The following is a 19,518-nucleotide window of genomic DNA, read 5'->3' as shown; positions in this document are numbered from 1 at the left end:
GGCCATTCAATCATTACTTTGTGAGGACAGACCTCTATTAGTGCAACTTCCCTAAGCTAACCTCATACATCATCATCTGTCCCCGACTCCAGTATTTGCTATCAATTTAAAAGCAGTATCTCGATATTTCTGAAGGGATGTGATACCGTGGTTATGGGGCATGATGCATGATGGGTCGTCTGCAGTGACTACTACACCTTTGTAGTCCAGTCGGAAGTCTGTCTCAGTGCCGTGAAGTCCACTTAAGAAGTAATGTGTATGCCATCCACAACATATTGTCTTTGCACATGGGAATGCTGATTCGACGAGCGTTCAAGGCAGACTGATCTGAGCTAGCCCAGCAAGATGCTTCGTCGGTAATCCTGTCACGTAGTGAGCTTGGGTCGCAAGACCCGTTTTAGTTGTAACAATGTCTGCGACACAGTCATTATTCACTGGCAACTGGGAAGCTTCAAAGTTGTGTTTGAATTGTTGATTTCGCTAGACTTGAGTATATCTCCGACTCGGAGTCCCTAGAACTGAATAGATTATGATGAGAGCGAGATAATGTGGTCTTGCTCTCATCATAATCTGTTCAATTGCATTAGTTGCATCGGAGGCTTGAGTCATACGGAGGGTTTCTGCAGTAAGGGGCTCAGCCAATTAAGTTGCCTGCACTAATTCGACGGTCGTAGGATGGAATGGATACACTATAACGTGTGGAAATTGTAGTGAACAGATTCTTCTCTATAGCGTAGCAAGTGCTGTAAATGAGCTTGGCTCGTAAGTAACAGAAAATTGAAGGAGGTAGTACATCTGCCAGGTACAACATGCTTTGGAATTGGGGGGGATATTATGATATGCTACACAGCCCAATACACACTGACCCTGGCCTGATGAACTTTACCTTCAGAGTTGGGAAACCGAGAATGAGCAAACAGGGACATGCAATCTCCTACTCGCAAGCTGCGCACCATTTTCCCCACCTCTGCTGTCTTGGCGTCTTGCCTGTCAAAGGTATTGTCAAGAAAATGCCAAAAGCAGTCACCGTCAGCATCCTTGTCAAATGCATCGCTGGCGTGCCAAAACATGGTGTGATCTGATCCCGAGGTCTTTGCCGCGAGATTTTTTGAGAGTTTCGTGCTGAGGGGAAATAATGGACTCCCGGTGTCTTGTGGGATAATTGATAGTTCTGTTTTACACTCGTTGAAAAGAAAGCGCGCCGGCCATTCGATGGTGTCAGAGATGGGCGTCTCCAATCTCTCTATGCTGACATCGCACCATACGTATGATGCGGTGAAGGTATGAGGAAACTGCTTCCTCAATCTTTGATCATGAGTCCAATTCTGGAACTCTATCTTTCTGCACGGATGCGATGATAGCATCGGCGCGGATGGTAAGGTGTCGTCTCGTCCGCCAAGTAGCAGCTTCCTCTCCCAAGCTGCCCCATCGGCCTCGAAGTCTTTCTCGAGGATCCTGAATTCGCCCTCAGTACCGTGAACGCCAAGAGGGAGCGTCCTTATAAATATCCCTTCTTCAGAACGCTTTCCTTCCCTGTAAAGTGGAACGGTGATAGGCCGCTCGATGTAAAGCGTACTGTGTGGCCAGTAAGATGCCTCGTCGATAATCCTCTCAATAAGCTCCATAGGAAGCTTGCGTTGCAGGTACCGTTTTAACCGTAGGACATCCGCGACAGACGGTTGATACTCAGTTGGTTCCGGGTAAAGACAACCTGATGAGATCGTGATACATGCCTGATGACGATCTCAGTAAAGGAGCCACCGCACCTGACTGCGAAGAACTCTGATCCTCGACAGGTTCCATATAGATTTGAAAGTTATGTGCGGCGAATGATCAGATTCAAGCCTGTATATAGAACGATGGCGAACTAGCGCTTGATGTTGATTGATGGTAGATGGCAGAAATCGTTAAGTTCTACACAGCCACCCGGTTTTCGATGAATGTTATTGCTCACAACATCCACCAAGCCTTACCACTACCACTAGTGATAACATTGTGTCACGATGGTCAAAAATCCTCGGAAACGTCAAAAGACAGGAAAACCACAACATAAAATAGTCCCGCTTGGTGCTGACCTGCGCAATGACACCAGTAAAGACGACGAGGAGAGGCGTCTCGAAAACTTGCTATTCGGCGTCCCGTATGCTCCTGAGAAGGCTGGGAAGGAAATTTTGGTTGTGTCCGATGAGGAAGCAGAGGATGGGCCACATGAAGTAGGACGAGAGTTTGAAAATTTGCTCGACTCGGATGTATGTGCAGAACTACTTGGATTTACCCTTCATTATTCACGTTACCTATAGCTTTTTTTCGTGGACGATAACGCTGGACTATCCGAGCTTAGCCAAGGTCCTCAAGACCATGTACAGTCTGATGCGGATGATGACGAAGAACCCATAATACCGGAGGTTCCAGAAAGTGATGAAGACGAAGAAATCTCCATTATTCACCAAGAAATTCCCCAGCAGCCCCAAAAAACAAAAGCTCCCGCATGGACAGACCCAGACGATGTAAACGTTCAGGTCTCACTCGCATCAAATAACCGTCTTCGCAAACTGCGCGATGCGCCGTCTGATGATACAGTGGGAGGACGCGAATACGAACGCAGATTACGCAGGCAATTCGAGCACATAAATCCCACTCCAGACTGGGCATCCATTGCGCGCAAGAAAAGGGAACGTGGAAAGAGACGACGATCATCGGTTTCTGGATCTGAGAGTGGAGAGGATGTTGTGCCGGAGCTACTGGCATCAACGGCTGGAATTTTGGCGACTGCCAAGTCAAGAACTATACCCCCAAGCACGCTTTCTATTGAGCGATTGCGAGATGCTAATCAAGCTGCGCCAGCGGACGGCGAAATACAAACGGTCGCATTTCATCCTTCTCCTCACATTCCCGTCCTTTTGACTGCAAGTGCAGACCGCCGCCTGCGACTTTTCCACGTGAGTATTACTTCTCATGTTTTCGTACTTGAACTTGAACTCGGTCGATAGATCGATGGCCTCACAAATCCTCATGCCCAAACTCTTCACGTCCCATCACTTCCTATCACCAATGCCGTTTTCCACCCCAGCGGCACGTCCATATTGATGACTGGGCCACGACCTTTCTATTATACGTACGACCTTCAGTCTGGAGCGTCCCACCGCTCCCCTCGAGGTTTATGGGGTACCACATTCTCTTCGGGTCGTGGGGACCAGGGCGCGAGCATGGAGATCTCTTCCTTCAATCCGACAGGAGAAATTCTTGCTGTTGCAGGACGGCGAGGCCAGGTTCATCTTGTCGATTGGCGGTCAGGTGCAGCGCAAGTCGTGGGCGAACTCAAGGCAAACACGAATGTGAAGTCACTGTGGTGGTCGAAGGCCGGAGCAGGCGAGCTTCTGGGCTTGACGGAAGATTCACAAGTTTATGTTTGGAATATTGGCCAGCGCAAATGCGTAAAACGATGGCAGGATGAAGGCGGATTCGGCAGTCGATTATTTGGTGGAGATAGCCAAGGAAAATATCTGACCGTTGGGTACGTTTTCATTTTGTGAGGCGGGTGTCCCATTGACAAATGGCCCCAAGTTCAAATACAGGTTTGGTCAATGTCTACAACGCAGAGAGTACGATCGATCTTGAGGGAGGCAAACCAAAGACTCTAAAGACGATTGGGAACTTGACAACAAGTATCTCAACGTTGCGGTTCAATCATGACTCCCAGTTACTTGCTATCGCAAGCAACGATAAAAAAGATCAGATGCGGATGGTGCGTCAATATTGCATCTTTCCCAAGCTTTCATTCATTCAACTTCCTGCATATAGGTCCATTGCCCATCATTGACAGCGTTTGGGAACTGGCCCACGTCAAGTACCCCTCTCGGACATGTAACCTCTGTCGATTTCTCCCGTGAGAGCGAGTATCTGGCTATTGGCAACACTCGCGGTCGTGTACTACTCTATCAGCTGCGTCATTTCTCACAGCAATAAAAAATGCAAAGTCCATTGGTCTTTGTTAAGATACAAGAACAAACACACATAATAATACACAGTCGCGGTGTTAAAGCTGTTTGATGGTCATGTAATCGCTTCATCTAGTCGGGTAGCGTGCTAAGAGGTCGCTATAGGTTGTCGATATCTGTTGCGGGATGCGGTAAAGTCTAATTTCACATTGTATTTTGCCTACCTTTTCTGCACGTTGCCGACCATCGGGAACGAAGCGACAGATAATGGTGGAGCATTCGAACCAACGCTTTGCTTCATCAACCATGGACGCACTGAGGTAGATGAATCATGTGTCAGCATACATCCCATGAGATATTCACTGACTGGAGACACTCGAGGCCAGTGTTGTACGCTGTGCTCAGAAGCCACTGACGCTCGTCCAGAGGATAGAGCTTTCCGTATTAATAAGTGAGCCAGGATACACTGCGAGACCGGAATTTTACCAGTTCACCGCCGTTCCTAGCGTCGCCGTGCTCCTCCAGGACAGCGATAGCTTGATCCACGTATCTAATCGCCTTGGATCGATCGGCTCCTGTCGCTCTTGTCAGTAGTATAATGCACATCGCTCGTAACCAACGAGCAAATTTCTCCAAAGAAAAGTGTCCGCGGGCCAAGCACGCATGAAGTGTGGCCTACAACGCATAATCAAGTTGAGGAATTGACGACTTCCGCGCGGACCTACCTCTAGCGCTGTGAAAAGGACTAGGTTTGGTTAGCATGAATTTGATCGCGAAGTTGAAAATGATATCTACCGTGTATGGGACAGTTTTTGTCTTCCCACTAGGAGTAACATTGAAGAAGTCATGCGCAGAAAGAGCTATTGTGTCTCACTAGAGCGTCCGCGAATGCCTCGTACGTCTCCAACGAATCGCGATCAGAGCGAGATGCTTCCTGCATGTAGAATAAGTTGTCTGACCTGTAAATGAGGGAATTATAACGTTCCTCAATGGTGGCCAAGACCGTGGTCCAATCTGACAGGTGAGATGCCACTTCGACTATGAAAACTCGTAAAATCTGCAAGGATGATTCAAGTCGAGGAAGGTCTTCTTGTGATACCTTCTCTTCTCGCAAAACCTTGCTAATACGTTGTAATGATTGATTGATGTTGTTAAACAAATCGCGGTATTTTCCAGACTGAAATAAATCAGTAGAAGGTTTCGAAGGAGGATCTTGACTGTACATCAATCGATTCCGTCTGCGACCGCAAACGTCTGAAAGACATAACTGTGCAGATGGTTATGGCCGCCGTAGTTTTCCAGGTAGGATTGAGGGTACGTACCACGGCCCGAAGCGGATGCAAATGAGGCATTCACCAAGTAAATATAGATAGCTTGGTCCACGTCTACAGTTGCGTGTAGAGTGTAGAGTTCGAGAAGCTGCGTGATCTGATTAACCCCAGGAAGAATAGTCGTCAGAAAGTCACTGACTCGTCTCGCTGCGTCAAAGATGTCAGATATTTGATCTTCTCTGTCTTCCCAATCGGAACAAGCTTGGATAGCACAATTATATGCAGTCCTCCAGAGCCAGGATACATCTCTTGAAAGCATGGCTGGCTGTTCACAGGATTCTGCCACAGTCACCGCTACCACCGTGTTAGAATACGTGAGTGGTTCCATAAATTTCGACCAACCAATGTTCAGGTGGTGAAGTAATGCCGCCACTAAACGGTTCCTGATACGATTTCAGCCAGTATCTCGGTGCTCGACGCCACAAAAACGCACAAATCGGCAGCAGGTTCTCCAAGGAGTTTCACAATAAGCCTGATAATACATCTTACCAATGTCATGGCTTCAGTGCTGTTCCCCACGTTCTCTCGGAGGTTTAACGTTTCAAGAAGAGCCTTCAGCACGTTTAGAAGAAGATTTTTCATGTCCAAGTCATGTGCAAGCCGGCAGGCCAATAAAATCATCTTGCGATCGAAGTTCACGGCGTGAACCATATTGCGTATTGTATTTATCGCTGATAAGTGACCGACCGATTAGAGGCGACCAGCTGTGCTTCAGAATGGAGATACCTTCGTCTTCCAGTCCTGAAATTAGAATAAAATGAGATAAAATCACGCTATGAGGCAATGCCCCTTGCAGACCTTGATAAACCGCAATAAGAAACTTTACATATTGTGTCGTGGCTTCTGTGTCAGGACAGCTGGCGGATGATGGACCCCGCGTGAGCGTAGTCCTTTTGCTTAAGATGCGCTAGGGCAGCCTTCCGAAAACACTTTGAGCTGCTGACAGGTCCTAAACTTGTAAATATAGAATGTGTGCCACAGGTGAACCAATCCGCAGCTTCGTTCCATCGCCCCGCATGGTAATGGCGATCACCGTATTGCCATAAAAGCTATAGAAATGTTTGAAAATTCCGGTATAATTCAATGAGCCGAATGGAGCAACCACGCACAGTGATGCAAGCTGTGGCCGGAGCTTTGAGAAGCTCAAATTCCACGTCACGTAGTTCTACACAGAAAGGAAAGTAATTCGCACAAAGCCGTACGACAACAAAGTTAGAACAAGACCTACCTTTGAAAGATGCATGCAGATCTTGTATGGCTCTGTCGTGTTTGTCATCTTTAGAACAATGGAATATGAGGGATATGAGAAGCCTTTCCACGGCGTCTGGGCTCCAAGAGCACTGCAAGGCACGATGAAGGCAGTACTGAATTGTACTCGTGACTAATTGGCTACGCCCACATTGAATCAAAAGAACACTGCACCGTATCGGACAACTTACTGATGCTGAGAAAGCGTCCGAAGTTCCTGTAGGACACTTTGAAACGTGATATGAGGAAACGGAACATATTACAGCATTCCCATAAACTCACTCGGTAAGATTGCTTTCTGAATATGTCAGGTTGTCAATGATGGCTTGTAAAGCTAATGAAAGAACGTGAGTAAGCCAACTCGCCACTATATGTGGAAGATGCCGGTCCAGGAAAGTTCACCTTGAAGAAGAACAGTATCTCCAGCTTTCCGCCGCTTTATGACAGCCAACTTCATCCATCGGAGTTGCTGGTATTCGGAGCTTACCTACAGGAACGTGTGTAAATGCCGCTTGAGCATGTCACTGGCAGTACTGTGCTTACGTTGTCTACAGAAGAATCGATAGTTGCAATAACTTCTTCTAGCGCGGTTTCCGCTCTGATCAAATTCTCTGGATCCTGGGATGATGACAAGAAGTAGCCACGGGCTAATAGGGGGCCGATCAGAGCCCTGTTGCGTTGGAGAATGGAGTCAAGTTCACTTACCCAGACTCCTGAGAACCGATCTCTGACTAGAGTTCAATGAGGAGTGACTAGCTGACTGAAAGTGCTCACCTTGAGCTCAGCGAGCCCGGCATTGGCCGTACAATCCAGAGGCTCGATGACGGAAAAAGCCTTCTGCATCCATCGAATAGCCTCGTTAGCCTTACTTTCTTCTGGTGTCAATTTGTTATCCTGATAGCAACTTCTCAAAAGTGATTTGCCAATGTCAAGAAGCTTAGTCGCCAGCGTCTCTCGCTGAAAATGTTTACCATGAGAAGTTTGTTGACTGAATAGGACTTACGTCATGATTTGAAAGGAGCACGAGCCGTCCGTCATTCTCTAAGAGGACAATCAGAGCGGTTCATATCAAAAAGGACTCAGGGACAACCTGTGACTTTGTCAGCCATAAAGGCCGCTAACCCTTCATTTCCTTCCCTCCAAGCCTATTTCACGAGGTCCTAAATATATCAACGCCTCTACATCACGAGGATTAGAGTCCTCACTGCTTCCATTCTAGTTGAGAGGTAGACAGTTGTAACACATGCCCTGGCTTGCTGATTTGTGCCACTCGTGTCGTCAATATTTCTCAGCGCTTCTTCATACTTTGAGAGAAAATTAATAACGAACCACCACTAGCAAGATATATCACCTTCGCCGCACAACTCAGCACGCCCGATGCAGTGTCATTGTGGCCGAGTTCTGGATCCGTGGCCGCAATGTTGATATTTGGAGATACGAGATATTGGGCTCAAAACACACCGGACAGGGTTGCGCCAGTCTTACTCGCGATTTGAAGAATATGTAATAATGCTGATAGAACATAAATGAGCGACAATCACGCAAGAATTCTGATCTTCTCCCAACCTTCAGTCCCAGGCTTAGGTTCTAACCCTGCTTCCATGAGGCGAAATCCAGCTAGCCGCACTGGCAAGCCTGGATTAAAGTGAGACCAATCATAGAAAACAAAGAAGCATACAAGCGGCGACGACAACGCGGCTGTCATGTGCAGAGCCTTGACGGATCCGCACCGGACGCATTCCACAGGCTGACACCTAAAGCGAGACACTTGGGTTTCATGTTTGTTCGCACAGATGCCGAAAATGATACGAACCTTCCTGATCAAGGAAATCTGATAACTGGCTCTTTTTGCTCAACTTTAGGCGCTGTTCTGTGAATGTCTGTGCAAGCGATGCGATCTTATGTAACTCCCTCGTTATGGTTTCATCCCTGGTAGTTCCGTCCTTTAGCTTTGGTTTTGTCTTGATCAAGAGTTCTTGGGTTACAGTGGGAAACGTTAGATGTATGAATGCGTCTGATGGGAGCCGGAGATTGATACCTTTTATTTCGTCATAAAGTTCCTGTGGACTCCGAGCCCGACTCTTCTTCCCTCCAGGGGACATAACACTATTCTGAATCCTGATAACAAAACGGGAGTAAAGGCGTAGAAGCGCGTCTCGTCACAACGTAACGCGTACCCGTGGCGTGACAAAACGCGTTCAAATCAAAGTTGTAACTCCAAATCCGGTCGGTTAACTCATTGGACCCTTTTCTGATTTTTTTTCGAGTTTACCCCTTCAAAAATTATTTTAGAATTTCGCTTACGGCCGCCGCCTTGTTGCTGCACGATCAAACACAGACAATGGAGCTGGATCACAAGCCTGGTGTGGATGAGATCAAAGCGGCCGCATGGAGGGTTCGTGTTATTTTGCTTGGAACGTTGAAATGATGGTATATCGTTGGCAGGAGGCTCGCAGAGACGGGATATTCGCTGGCTTGACGTCGGGCCTGGCAGGAGGTAAGTTTTGATATTATGCCATGTCCCTTACACGTCCGATAACTAATGGTTGCGTCACAGCATTAGTAGGCTCCAAATCTATGGGCTTTGGCCGGAATAAAACTATTATCAGTGGTGCTTGTGAGTCAAGAATCATCGCCCATACTAAGTCATGACTGATATGAAATTCGATCGAATCGAAACGAACTTGTCTTTAGTGACGGGTTTGTTATCCGGTTACTTCTTCACCCAGGCTTTCCTGTCCTCCAACCTGGCTCAATTGAGATCAAAATATGTCTCATCAGACACTGAAACCGACCCCTGGCCCCGCAAATAATTCGGAAGGCCATCATTATTAACCTGTGAGTTGGCAGTCGTACATGGCATTTGTATCAGGCGTCGAAATCTGTCAAATGTAACTCCAAATGGCCTACACGCTATTACTAGGCGTGGTAAGGAACAAGTCCGACATGAACCGTCGATGCTTTTGTGTGACGGAAAAGATCCATGCGTATCTATCAGACCGGTATCCGTCTGATTCATTGACATTCAGATGCCTACACATGCCATTCTGGTTGCAGTGATGGGCTACTCCGGGATGAACGCTAAAAATTCTCGTATGAAGTTAGGTTGTCTCGTCACACCCGGCCAAACCTATTTCTGAGCTGGACCGTTCCATTACGGTGAGAACCACTTCCAGAACTTGAGTCTGTTAACAATGAGGACATAGGGGCACAAAGTAATGGGAAATGGACGTGTCGGACGGACACGGAGCCCATCCGTGACATATCCACGCAGATCAACTCGTACTTTTAGCAGGGACATCAAAAGTCTTGCGAGCGATCTGTAACAGGGCTCCGATGACAGGGTGGACCGCGGAGTGCGGAACTGAGCATGATCAGGCATGATACCGTCATTTCTCACTGACCTATGCGGGAAAAAGATGGCTTCTGCGCACATGCGCTTCCAGACTCGGAAGATCATTGGCATCGAAATTTTAGGCTGTTTCGGTCATAGATCTGTCAGGCCGCACCAATAACAGCACAGTTGCCAACTTGCCGTTGTTAGTAGACTTGATAAGTACATCACATCAGGTTCATATCATATAGCTTGTAATTGGTTCATAAGTAATCCCACGAGTTCCGACGAGTTCGGAAGTCGGAAGTTCGAAGTATGGTCGATTTATCATTCTTTCTCGTACAGTAGTAGCTAACTATGAGGGTAATGTAAATTCTTGATCTCTGCTAACAGAACGTGGAAATGTAAGTGAAATACAAATGAAAATGCCGAGAATGTATGTCAGTGTCAATGAATGAATGATATTGCGTGCAACGAAATGATATGGCCAAAGTGCTAAGTAAGTTGAAGGTTCGATGTGAAAGGGGAACCGATGAGATGCAATAATTGTGTGCAATAAACAGAAATGAGTAGGACTATCTGCCATAAGACCAATTATAAGGATATACGGGTGATTCCCGCTGACTAGAAGCTGAGTAAAAATGGACGCCAGGTGGTCCTGCGTTGGCGAAAGGAGCCGACGGAACTGCGTTTTCCCGTAAAGGAGGTAATTGCAAAGAACTTTCGCCATACGAAGGAGGACGAGCAAGCTTACGAGACCAGACAGCATCATGTAGGTGAGGAAGAGGCACCGCTCGCACGTCCACATGTATTTCGTAAGGGCTGACAGACTCGGACTGAATGTTCTGTGGCATGTATGATGGGGGCGGATTAGATGGCGCAGACGAAGGCTGAGGCTGATAGCACCGCAATCGGGCTTTGCGCCGGACCCTTTCCTCTTCCGCTGCATAGTCAGTTGATGACCCAGCAAGCGAATAATAATAAAGGTTCTACCACGAATGTGAGACAAATTTTATGGATTAGGGTGAAAGCACATACTTGAGGGACGTTAACGGGTCCTTCCGCACAGTACGCAGCCACCAGAGTTTGCGGGCGTGTATCGCCTTTGTGCGACTGATTGGACTGTGCGGTCCGTACCGAGTGTGGCGATGATGCTGATGATAACGACATCTTGGCGAAGGACTGCAGAGATTCAACTGGTGACGCCGAATGAGGGGCAGCTGGATAATTGGTTTCCGGAATTTGCAAAGTCATGCCAGTGGGACGCTTCAAGGGCGGTAACTCGTGGAACGATGACGAAGTAGGTGAGAACGCATCAGCAGCCGAGCGTTTCAAACCGGGTGCAAGACACGGCGAGACAACGGGATTGGATGGTGTCACGTGATAAGAGGATGAATATGTACGAGGATGAACGGGTTGCTCAGGCGAGGTTGAACGTGCCCGATGCGATGTCGAGTGACACCTCCATCTGTAGGAACGAATTGGTGCTGCGGACATCGGTTGAGTATGGCTGTAACGAGGCGTCCGATGCCGGGTGCGAGTATGACGCCATCTACGGCACTCCCTTTCTTTGGCGTGGACAAGTCCCCTCAATAAGTGCATCCATGAATCATACGTTTTCTTCGAGATGTAAAGATTGAAGTCGATTCCCATCAGAAACTCCTTCTCCATTCGGGAAATTTCAGCCAATTCGATACCAGAAACCTCCGACCAAGTCTTATTGGTGTACGTGTTGCTAGAATAATACTTGAGAACACAATGACGTAAATAGGCACATTGAACTCACTCGTCAAGAAATTTATTTGCCATCATGAGCGCGGCGACTGCGATGCGAAACTCACTTCCCGGTAAACCAGCGGTGAAACGGTTACGTTCCTTGAGTCGCCATATGTAATGGAGAGACAAGACGATCACCGACTGGCTGACCTGGGTAGTTTCTAGCAACTTCTGCATGAAAGACACAAAGGTAGGTGTTGCAGCAAGCTGAAGAGAGGAGGTGGCGGCAGGAATTTCAGGGGAATAGGGAGGAGTGAGGGGTTGGGTAGATGTAGAGCTCGACAGTGAGACAGAGAACCATAGGTAGCATATCATTTCGCAAGTTTTCTCTGCGATATAATGTGACGATCTCTTTAAAGAGTCGTCAAACCAATCAATTGGCCGAGGGACATCTTCAGCAGGCTTTTGCTGAAAGGGATGTACATGCTGGTCCATCTCGTGCACAAACGGTTCAGGTGACACGTTCGCGACGTGTACTGGTCGCGACCAGGTGGACGCGTCCTGAGTACGCGGAGGTGTTACTTTGACTAGATCAAAAACCAATCGTGACAACAAGAGCGAAAAAACACGTACTGGGATGCATGTAGGATACCTGACGATCAAAGTGAGCAATGGGGGGCAAGGACGTCACCTGTGGTGCACCGAGCCTTGGTAGAGAAGCTGACATTGGGGGAGTCAGAAGACCTGTCTGTCCCAAAGGACGCCAAGCTGACCAGGTGGCTAGGAGTTCAGTGGGGAGTGAGGGACGTGATGATGAGCCCATTGTGCAGGGAGTTAAAGGTAGAGATGGTGGAGTATAAAGGGCCATGAGGAGAAGAGAACTTCAGTTCGGGAGGACCAGAGATAGAGGTGTCGGGATTATGAAGATATATAAAAAGGAAATGTCGTATGTATTGCTTGGAGGTGTAAAATTGGCGGACATGGTTGACATATTCCGCTTAGAGACAAAAACAGGGGATACCGTGTCTAGCCACCCGGAATGCTAAGGGTTGAAGTGAGTTGATTGAATTGGAAGAACTTACAAAATTGTAGCGCCTCCGAGCCCGCTTCGTAGTCTTTAGTAACAGTTCGCGCTCCGTTAGATCTTGGACGTTTTTTTGTTAAGATTGACTTACCCGTCAAATTTGTCTGATTTTCACAGATTTAACCTTAATTACTTGACTAACATTTTCATCGGCATAAACGGCATGGGGGAATCCCCAGGGATTCCCCATAGCCTTACCACCAACCACTTTCCTCTTTTAGTAACTCATAGTCACATGACCATCTTTTTGCCGCTTTTGTCAACTTCCAGAACTCATTCAATACTCACTATAAAAATTTACTGACCGCGGTCGACTCGACTCCATCGTCTCCTTTGTTCATACTACTGGCCATGATCTCGGTTTCACCCCTTCTCGGCACCACGTGACTTGGCGTCCTGTTCCACTTCTTTTGCAGAAATTACTCAATTCGGCACGCGGCAATTTCGTTAAAAGTCGGTGTTTTTGTAAAATAATTATGACAGCCTCCGGTACAACTTGAATGCTCTTTGTCGCCGATCTGAATCCAAAGTCTACATTGTTAGGCTAACCTGTGCGGAGTAATCATCTATCAGATTTCTTGCACCGAGAATCAATAGTACAGGTAAGAACCCAAGCAATGTTTTCATCAAGCCCGCGGTGCTCTAGCTGTGACGTGAGATTTCTGCTGAGAAACTACCAACGATCCATAGCAATGGCATGCGACTTCGGAAAGTGATTATACTACCTTCAAAGGCGGTAAGTTTCCGGACCTGGTTCATCCAAAACAGTCTTTTCTATTAATTTTACAGTCACCCTTCTCCCGTGATTCAGTCGGATGCTGTGTCGATCGGGCACAGCACAACCTGGACACACCAATTACCCTTTGTGTTAAAAATGGGGGTCCTCCTCAACATGAAAAAAAAAAAGTTCTGGCAGAGGTAACTTACGGTAACGTGGAGGTTGAAATGGATGTGAATTACTGAGATGTCAGAATGTCATGGTAAACGCTCGCGGCAGAATTAACCCCTTGGCTGTTTCTACTAGGAAAATATATAATATCGATATGCAAGGTTCAATGTGACATGGAGTACCACCTTTTGATCAAGGGCCAGGTAATGCCATGCCGTTTCCACAACAAAACATCCGATTCAAATCACTTATGGATAGCACCAAGATAGCTACAGCATGCCGTGGCACGCACACTCACAGTCAAAGCCCCGAGTAGCGATACGAATCTTCTTGGTCAACCACGCGTGCCCAAAGTGAAATATCATAAGATTACTACAAAGGCTCAACAAAAGCATTGTTTTCATATTGGGTGCCTTGTGGCGCACAGCCACCAGTATTTGACCTGAAAAAATAAAATAGATAAGATAATATTAATATAAGATATACAACGCCGCGTCAGGCCAGGCCAGGCCAAGCCACGCCGCCCATTGTCCGTAATTATAAGCTTAGCGAATCGTGGCTCTCAGGAGTGTTTCAGGAGAATTCGACCATGTTCCACTTAGTACACGATACAGGGAGACGGGATCAGTGCACGGGCTTTTCTCACTATTGACACCTTGTGGCTAAGGTACGTGAGGGTACAAATAATTGTTCGTCACGGAAGGCTGTTTTACATTTGGGGCGTGAGTTGGCTAATGTAGCACATACGTTCTCGCTTGATTGATGAAGCTGAGGCAGGTGGCAGGTACTAGTGGGCGGCGGTTAGCAAAGATGGTAAGTAGTAAGCAGTCGTCAAACGCTAATATCACTTCTCTTCGATATCAAGCCAGCCGCAGCGCCAGGCGATGGCTTAATTGAACGTAACTTGATCCGGTAAGCCCATTAGACAGCAAGTCCCCGCACGGCGCCATCTCCCTGATTCCATGATCAATTGGCACAAGTCGATTACTACTGATTTCCATGCGCCAGAAGCGGACAAAGTGGCGTACATACGAAGATTTCGACCCAACGCCGCATCATGGACTTTCAGCGGGTTTGCTGTACTGAGTCAGTGTCCAGAATCAACGGCAATCTACTTATAGGCGCTCCCCATGAACTTTCACTTATTTGGCAAACACCCATGGCACTATCGCTACGCAACGGGCAAACCGGCCCAAGTTTGTCGTCTTCTCTGCCGCATGCACATGTCTGTATGACTGTCACGCGTGATCCAGCCCATGGAGGCGAGCAGACCGTAGCCAAGTAGCCCGGGACGCAAATCACAGAAACCATATCGACATTTGACAATGCCACGTTCAATCATCGGCCCTGTTTGGCTGACAACGATATTTGCCGCTACTTTCCGCAGCTCAAGCCAAATGGATCCTACGCTTGTACCCATAATCACCGAGGCATTTCACTGTCGCTAAAATGACATCTTGGTCGAATTTCGCCCGTGAAATGAGGGTGGACCCGTATTTTGAAATATCGGTCGAAATGGACTTTGTGAAGGATGCGCGGCTTCGGGCTGCACATGGGTTCCGCTGTAAAAAGTCTCCGAGCGAGAAGCTGCCATTGCCATTGGTGCTATCCATAGTGGCACACCAAAATGGCCAAGCCAAGCCATCCGGATCTGAGTATAAACAAACCTTCCCAAACTCGTGAGTCCATGACCCTGCGGTGTCATTATACATTTGATGAACGCAAGGAAAAGGACACTTTTGATATTCGGCTGTGGCCATTGATCTAGCGGTAACGAACAAGTGACAGGGCTCATTTCTGGGTGATAGAACCACGGAGGTATCTTAGTACTAGACGAACTAGTACCTTCTAGTATGTACTACTGTAACTCTGTAGTCAAACGTTAGGAAACCAAAAAGCTCAAAAACGCCACCAAGTAAGGTTCTGCACCAACGCGGCTGTTGGCCATGCTATCGGCGTTGAAAACTTCTTGCCAAGAATATCAGCCGGTGTGTGCGTTTATTTGAAACAGACTATCCGAAACTATTCGCCTGTGAGCTTGAGAACCGTGCCACGAGCAAGGTCGTTACCCCATCCATGGGAGTGGGCGCACAACTCAAGGCTCAGTTAGCCATAGTCTTTAGATACTAACGGCTTACTCCCAAAGGAGATACTTCTGTTATGCTCCAAACTGAATAGTCAAGGTGACGCACTGTATTCCCGAAATTCCCACATAGATCAGCATGTACGATGTCGTCAGTACTAATATTTAGTGTTCCGGTGTTCGCAGAAGTCAGCATCAGACTATACTAGTAAGTAGAAATACGAGGCCATATGGATTCGAGAAACTGAGTTCCAATACTATGAACTGTTGTAGTAATTACATACACGTGTTCGTGCATAGGTACTATGATACCGGGGCACGTGGTATCCAGACTAAGGATATCAGAACAGTTGAACAAAGGTAATGCAGCGTTTGAGCGGTGCACGTACAATTCTGCTCACAGTGCGGCGAAATCGTGAGACATGTGTAGGCGACCCGTTATTTACGTGTGGGAGATATCAACGTGTACAGGCGCACGTTTCGTAAAAAAAAAAACGCGGATCTTGCAGTCACCGGTTACTCTCAGTCCGCAAAGGGCCATCCAAGAACCGGACCGTACAACGTTGACAGTCCGTCTTGGGCGGGGGTATAGGCCAGGGCGACCCAGTCCTATACAATGATTTCGCAGTACGTATATGCAACGCACCTAATCAGACCTAATCAGGAATTGCCTTGCAATGCAGCGACTGGAGGCAGGCCGCGGCGTCCTCTTCTAAGCAGCTGTACTTAGTGTGTCACATTGTAATCAGAACCAAGTGTCCTCGATGTAAAGTCCTTGAGGCCTTGAGGAGCCATATTGAAACGTTGATGCAAGGGCCCAAAGGCAAACCCGAAGTCTTCGCCCAGGTGTAGTAGTAGAGTGGCGCCGTGTCGTGCCATTGACTTCATTTCAGGTAGATGGACATAATGAGCGCACCGGCTGCCTTTGATCGACGAGAACAGGTTCTAGAAGGACCACAGAGCACAAGTCGTCGATTCTAATTTACTGTGTGGTGGGTTCAGGGAGAGACCAAGCATGCTTGACTCGTCTGGAAGTGGCGTGGGATCGTAATTCAACCTTGCCAGTCGTTGTCCGCCGCATTCACATACTCGTAGGGCGACGAGCCCGCTCTCTGTCTTTTTACACAATACCCGCCGGGTGGTTTACTTGCAGGCCAGTTACCTGAAAACTCGCCAGATATTCTGTTTGAATAGTTTGAACTAATCACGTTTCGCTCGCTTTTGTTCAATCTCTTCACAACGCACGTTGAACGTAACCAGGCCAGGGCCCTGCCGCTGCATACACCAAATATCACCCGACATTCACCTATCGAACGCTCACACAACACCCCTTTAATTGCTCATATCTAGACGGCGCCATGGCCATCACGTTTGGCTCCTTCGATGGAGTGTGCAGCACTGCTGCTCTCGTCATTTGTCCATTGATGGGCACCTCTGGAGAAGGCGTAGAGCCCACTTGCTACTCGCGCAACGTTCAAATCGGCCAGACCCTCATCTTTCAGCCTTGTATGTATTCCAAGACCATGAATGTGGCGTACTCACCGATCAAGGCTGACTTTTATCTGCTTAGCCACATGTTTTGTTCACATCGTCGCAATAATCATGACTGCAATTATGATCTACCATATTCGCTCAAAGTACACTGCAGTGGGACGAAAAGAGATTGTGATGTTTTTTTGGATGTACATGGTCATCGAACTTCTCGCAATGTTCCTAGACTCGGGAATCATACCGACTTCAAACGTCAGCTATCCTGTGAGTTATCGTGCAAAATCATGTGATGATCTTATACCAAATGTACGTAGTGGTTTGCTGCAGGTTATACAGGTCTAGTAGCAGCTGCCTACTGCTGTCTGCTCATCAACGGCTTCGTTGGATTCCAATTCGCTGAAGACGGGACGCCTCTCTCTCTTTGGCTCCTTCGGATATGCTGTTTCGCCGTCTTCGGAGCATCATTCTTCATCGCTATCGCCACCTTCAAATCTTTTGTTTCATTCTCCCCAACGAAACCTATCGCGCTCTTCGTTATTTACCTCATCTGGCCCATCCTGTGCGTCGCCACATATACTATATTACAGCTCGTTCTTGTATTCCGGACTCTTGACGACCGCTGGCCCCTCGGCGACATCATCTTTGGAATCTCGTTCTACGCGATCGCTCAAGTTCTCCTGTTCGCTTTCAGCGTCACCATCTGTGACGCTATCAAGCATTACTTGGATGGCCTGTTCTTCTTCACTCTGTGTGTCTTGTTGAGTGTTATGATGGTCTACAAATACTGGGACAGTATCACGGTGAGTTTGTTCGCCAGTCATCCGTTTCACGTATCCTTATATAATGTTTTACACAGCGTGAAGACCTCGAGTTCTCTGTTGGATCTAAAGCTGCGGTCTGGGAAGTCAAGGACCCACTTCTCACGGCTTCAGCCACAACTCCTAGTGCAGACTACGAGGAGGACGCATCAAGCTACCATGCTGGAGCTGCGAGCCTTGTGGGCGGTGTTAGTGGTACACAGTATTACGGCGGCAAGCAAGCATATGGTGCCCAGGGTGGTTACGGACAAGGAGGCTATGGTGGCGCGCGAAGGGCTTATCCACCGACGTCTGAAGGCTATTGAGGACTTTAAAAAGGACTATTACGCAAATGTAGATATGGACGACAGTGAATTCACGGTACTTTCTACAGACACTAGCTTTAATTCACTCTCATGATCAGGAAGCTTACGAGTGAATCGGTCATGCAGATAGATACTCCACACTATTTCGAAGAGTGCGGCCGCCTGATTCGATGATCTCGCAGGACTCGGATATTGCTCTGGATATCTAGATGAGCACAGATCTGAATATAGATGGAACTCATCTTTGAACGTTTCATGCACCAAATCGATGATCACGCCACTTTGCAGTCTGGGATCAAGTGCGAACGCATAGATTCCGTACACATTCAATTATATGCTTCGAATCTGATGAACGCGCCGTACCATCGTAACAAACAATGCGCTGAATATCGAGGGTGTCAAGAATATGGATCAGGCTGTACGCGGGCTGTTCAGATCGCCGTCGTTGACGATATTATATTATTGTATTCTATATGTACGTGTTTCCTTGGAAGATTGCGGCCAAAGACTTGTTAACGACCCCATGCAGCGATATAGTCCCTGTCAACTTCCGATGATCAGATGCGGGTGCCGGAGATGCACCACCATCTGCTTGGCAAGACCACCCAGAGTCCGCAGCCTCAGTGAGTCCGCAGTGCGCACTGCAGTTTGGGTATCGGACCGAGTGAGGGGCTGAAGTCTCAATAGGGGATAGGGATATTTTGCAGGATGATACAAGGTGATGAGTCTACGAAAAAGGAGATATGTAAGGTGTACCTTGAAACAGAGCTACGTTCACAACACCTCCATAAACCCCATGATGAGATATGATATAATTCGATCTCATGTCAACGTTGTGCATAACAGCGTTGCAAGTCTCCTTTAGAGAGGTTACTTTTAATGGCTGAGGCTAGAGCCTAGCCCCCAATGAAAATTTGAGATCTTGCTTAGGGTTACGTCCGGGGCTACTAGATTTGATCGTCCACCGTCGCATGCTACGCCCATCAGCCGCAAGAAAGTGTCGGCACTTGAAAAGCTCATTGGGACGAATACACCGATCGCGCACTTGTGCCATGTTTGTATTGTAATTTGAAGATGGTGAATAGATTATCAAGGGCAGCCATGTGCATGATGCATGAGTCGTGACGATGATGTACTTGTGCTGCGTATGAGTAAGACTCTCCGCGCTATACGCCGGCAGATCCATAGCGTTGGTAAGGCCGAGGCCATCAATGAAAAGGTACCACCGGTATGCAGGTTTGCATGCAATTTGCTTCCAATAACCTTGAACAGTTTTTCCAG

At 47.6% G+C, this 19,518-nt stretch overlaps 8 protein-coding genes across 8 annotated transcripts; 3 read left to right on the top strand and 5 right to left on the bottom strand.

Annotated features, from left to right (window-relative positions):
- Positions 1-842: 842 nt before the first annotated feature.
- F5891DRAFT_937579 (uncharacterized protein) lies at positions 843-1,679 on the bottom strand (the record flags this gene model as incomplete). Its single annotated transcript, XM_041374109.1, has 1 exon — positions 843-1,679. A coding segment is annotated over one exon (837 nt), but the record flags the coding sequence as incomplete, so codon positions are not given.
- Positions 1,680-1,929: 250 nt separating this feature from the next.
- On the top strand, positions 1,930-4,127 carry F5891DRAFT_28880 (WD40-repeat-containing domain protein). The gene is made up of 5 exons (XM_041371222.1): positions 1,930-2,249; positions 2,301-2,939; positions 2,991-3,514; positions 3,565-3,745; positions 3,802-4,127. The coding sequence occupies exons 1-5, from the start codon at positions 2,004-2,006 to the stop codon at positions 3,964-3,966; spliced, it is 1,755 nt and encodes a 584-aa protein (XP_041234401.1). The 5' UTR covers positions 1,930-2,003; the 3' UTR covers positions 3,967-4,127.
- On the bottom strand, positions 4,071-5,920 carry F5891DRAFT_1180389 (uncharacterized protein; the record flags this gene model as incomplete). Its single annotated transcript, XM_041365924.1, has 12 exons — positions 4,071-4,097; positions 4,163-4,253; positions 4,306-4,373; positions 4,425-4,513; positions 4,559-4,613; positions 4,664-4,683; positions 4,734-4,761; positions 4,813-5,115; positions 5,162-5,205; positions 5,261-5,563; positions 5,612-5,652; positions 5,703-5,920. 12 exons carry the CDS (start codon positions 5,918-5,920, stop codon positions 4,071-4,073), a joined length of 1,287 nt encoding a protein of 428 aa, XP_041234400.1.
- Positions 5,921-5,987: 67 nt separating this feature from the next.
- On the bottom strand, positions 5,988-8,530 carry F5891DRAFT_29118 (meiosis protein SPO22/ZIP4 like-domain-containing protein). The gene is made up of 18 exons (XM_041371228.1): positions 8,331-8,530; positions 8,196-8,271; positions 8,084-8,143; positions 7,979-8,029; positions 7,869-7,918; positions 7,723-7,821; positions 7,608-7,662; positions 7,521-7,558; positions 7,292-7,474; positions 7,223-7,244; positions 7,061-7,164; positions 6,920-7,004; positions 6,800-6,851; positions 6,709-6,744; positions 6,498-6,658; positions 6,379-6,434; positions 6,068-6,318; positions 5,988-6,010 (listed from the first exon to the last, which is right to left on the bottom strand). Exons 2-17 carry the CDS (start codon positions 8,254-8,256, stop codon positions 6,118-6,120), a joined length of 1,314 nt encoding a protein of 437 aa, XP_041234399.1. The 5' UTR covers positions 8,257-8,271; positions 8,331-8,530; the 3' UTR covers positions 5,988-6,010; positions 6,068-6,117.
- On the bottom strand, positions 8,293-8,619 carry F5891DRAFT_937328 (uncharacterized protein; the record flags this gene model as incomplete). Its single annotated transcript, XM_041374093.1, has 2 exons — positions 8,293-8,492; positions 8,556-8,619. The coding sequence occupies 2 exons, from the start codon at positions 8,617-8,619 to the stop codon at positions 8,293-8,295; spliced, it is 264 nt and encodes an 87-aa protein (XP_041234398.1).
- A 73-nt stretch (positions 8,620-8,692) lies between these two features.
- F5891DRAFT_28586 (uncharacterized protein) lies at positions 8,693-9,205 on the top strand. Its single transcript, XM_041371204.1, has 3 exons — positions 8,693-8,743; positions 8,810-9,014; positions 9,075-9,205. The coding sequence occupies exons 2-3, from the start codon at positions 8,906-8,908 to the stop codon at positions 9,167-9,169; spliced, it is 204 nt and encodes a 67-aa protein (XP_041234397.1). The 5' UTR covers positions 8,693-8,743; positions 8,810-8,905; the 3' UTR covers positions 9,170-9,205.
- A 906-nt stretch (positions 9,206-10,111) lies between these two features.
- F5891DRAFT_1273284 (cyclin-domain-containing protein) lies at positions 10,112-12,723 on the bottom strand. Its single transcript, XM_041370127.1, has 4 exons — positions 12,201-12,723; positions 11,638-12,148; positions 10,890-11,586; positions 10,112-10,840 (listed from the first exon to the last, which is right to left on the bottom strand). Exons 1-4 carry the CDS (start codon positions 12,433-12,435, stop codon positions 10,427-10,429), a joined length of 1,857 nt encoding a protein of 618 aa, XP_041234396.1. The 5' UTR covers positions 12,436-12,723; the 3' UTR covers positions 10,112-10,426.
- Positions 12,724-16,646: 3,923 nt separating this feature from the next.
- F5891DRAFT_995015 (chitin synthase III catalytic subunit-domain-containing protein) lies at positions 16,647-18,641 on the top strand. Its single transcript, XM_041378319.1, has 4 exons — positions 16,647-17,129; positions 17,194-17,378; positions 17,429-17,914; positions 17,971-18,641. The coding sequence occupies exons 1-4, from the start codon at positions 16,982-16,984 to the stop codon at positions 18,235-18,237; spliced, it is 1,086 nt and encodes a 361-aa protein (XP_041234395.1). The 5' UTR covers positions 16,647-16,981; the 3' UTR covers positions 18,238-18,641.
- The last annotated feature ends 877 nt before the right edge of the window (positions 18,642-19,518 follow it).

This window comes from Suillus fuscotomentosus (assembly GCF_016647785.1).
Source record: "Suillus fuscotomentosus strain FC203 chromosome Unknown F5891scaffold_1, whole genome shotgun sequence".
Taxonomy (NCBI): Eukaryota; Fungi; Basidiomycota; class Agaricomycetes; order Boletales; family Suillaceae; genus Suillus; species Suillus fuscotomentosus.
The sequence above is the reverse complement of the archived record's forward strand: the minus strand, read 5'-3'. Positions and strand labels throughout refer to the sequence as shown.

What these genes read in the sequence shown, in the direction of transcription:
- F5891DRAFT_28880 (XM_041371222.1), top strand. Translation starts at nt 2,004, where the DNA reads ATGGTCAAAAATCCTCGGAAACGTCAAAAGACAGGAAAACCACAACAT. An exon ending in AAAATTTGCTCGACTCGGAT is followed by an intron (nt 2,250 to 2,300) that starts GTATGTGCAGAA and finishes CGTTACCTATAG; the next exon opens with CTTTTTTTCGTGGACGATAA. An exon ending in GCCGCCTGCGACTTTTCCAC is followed by an intron (nt 2,940 to 2,990) that starts GTGAGTATTACT and finishes CTCGGTCGATAG; the next exon opens with ATCGATGGCCTCACAAATCC.
- F5891DRAFT_29118 (XM_041371228.1), bottom strand. Translation starts at nt 8,256, where the DNA reads ATGCGTCCGGTGCGGATCCGTCAAGGCTCTGCACATGACAGCCGCGTT. An exon ending in TCAGAAAGCAATCTTACCGA is followed by an intron (nt 6,745 to 6,799) that starts GTGAGTTTATGG and finishes CACGTTTCAAAG; the next exon opens with TGTCCTACAGGAACTTCGGA. An exon ending in CGGCCACAGCTTGCATCACT is followed by an intron (nt 6,319 to 6,378) that starts GTGCGTGGTTGC and finishes ACATTTCTATAG; the next exon opens with CTTTTATGGCAATACGGTGA.
- F5891DRAFT_28586 (XM_041371204.1), top strand. Translation starts at nt 8,906, where the DNA reads ATGGAGGGTTCGTGTTATTTTGCTTGGAACGTTGAAATGATGGTATAT. An exon ending in GACGTCGGGCCTGGCAGGAG is followed by an intron (nt 9,015 to 9,074) that starts GTAAGTTTTGAT and finishes GTTGCGTCACAG; the next exon opens with CATTAGTAGGCTCCAAATCT.
- F5891DRAFT_1273284 (XM_041370127.1), bottom strand. Translation starts at nt 12,435, where the DNA reads ATGGCCCTTTATACTCCACCATCTCTACCTTTAACTCCCTGCACAATG. An exon ending in GGTATCCTACATGCATCCCA is followed by an intron (nt 12,149 to 12,200) that starts GTACGTGTTTTT and finishes ATCTAGTCAAAG; the next exon opens with TAACACCTCCGCGTACTCAG. An exon ending in GACCCGTTAACGTCCCTCAA is followed by an intron (nt 10,841 to 10,889) that starts GTATGTGCTTTC and finishes CATTCGTGGTAG; the next exon opens with AACCTTTATTATTATTCGCT.
- F5891DRAFT_995015 (XM_041378319.1), top strand. Translation starts at nt 16,982, where the DNA reads ATGGCCATCACGTTTGGCTCCTTCGATGGAGTGTGCAGCACTGCTGCT. An exon ending in GACCCTCATCTTTCAGCCTT is followed by an intron (nt 17,130 to 17,193) that starts GTATGTATTCCA and finishes TTATCTGCTTAG; the next exon opens with CCACATGTTTTGTTCACATC. An exon ending in AATACTGGGACAGTATCACG is followed by an intron (nt 17,915 to 17,970) that starts GTGAGTTTGTTC and finishes TGTTTTACACAG; the next exon opens with CGTGAAGACCTCGAGTTCTC.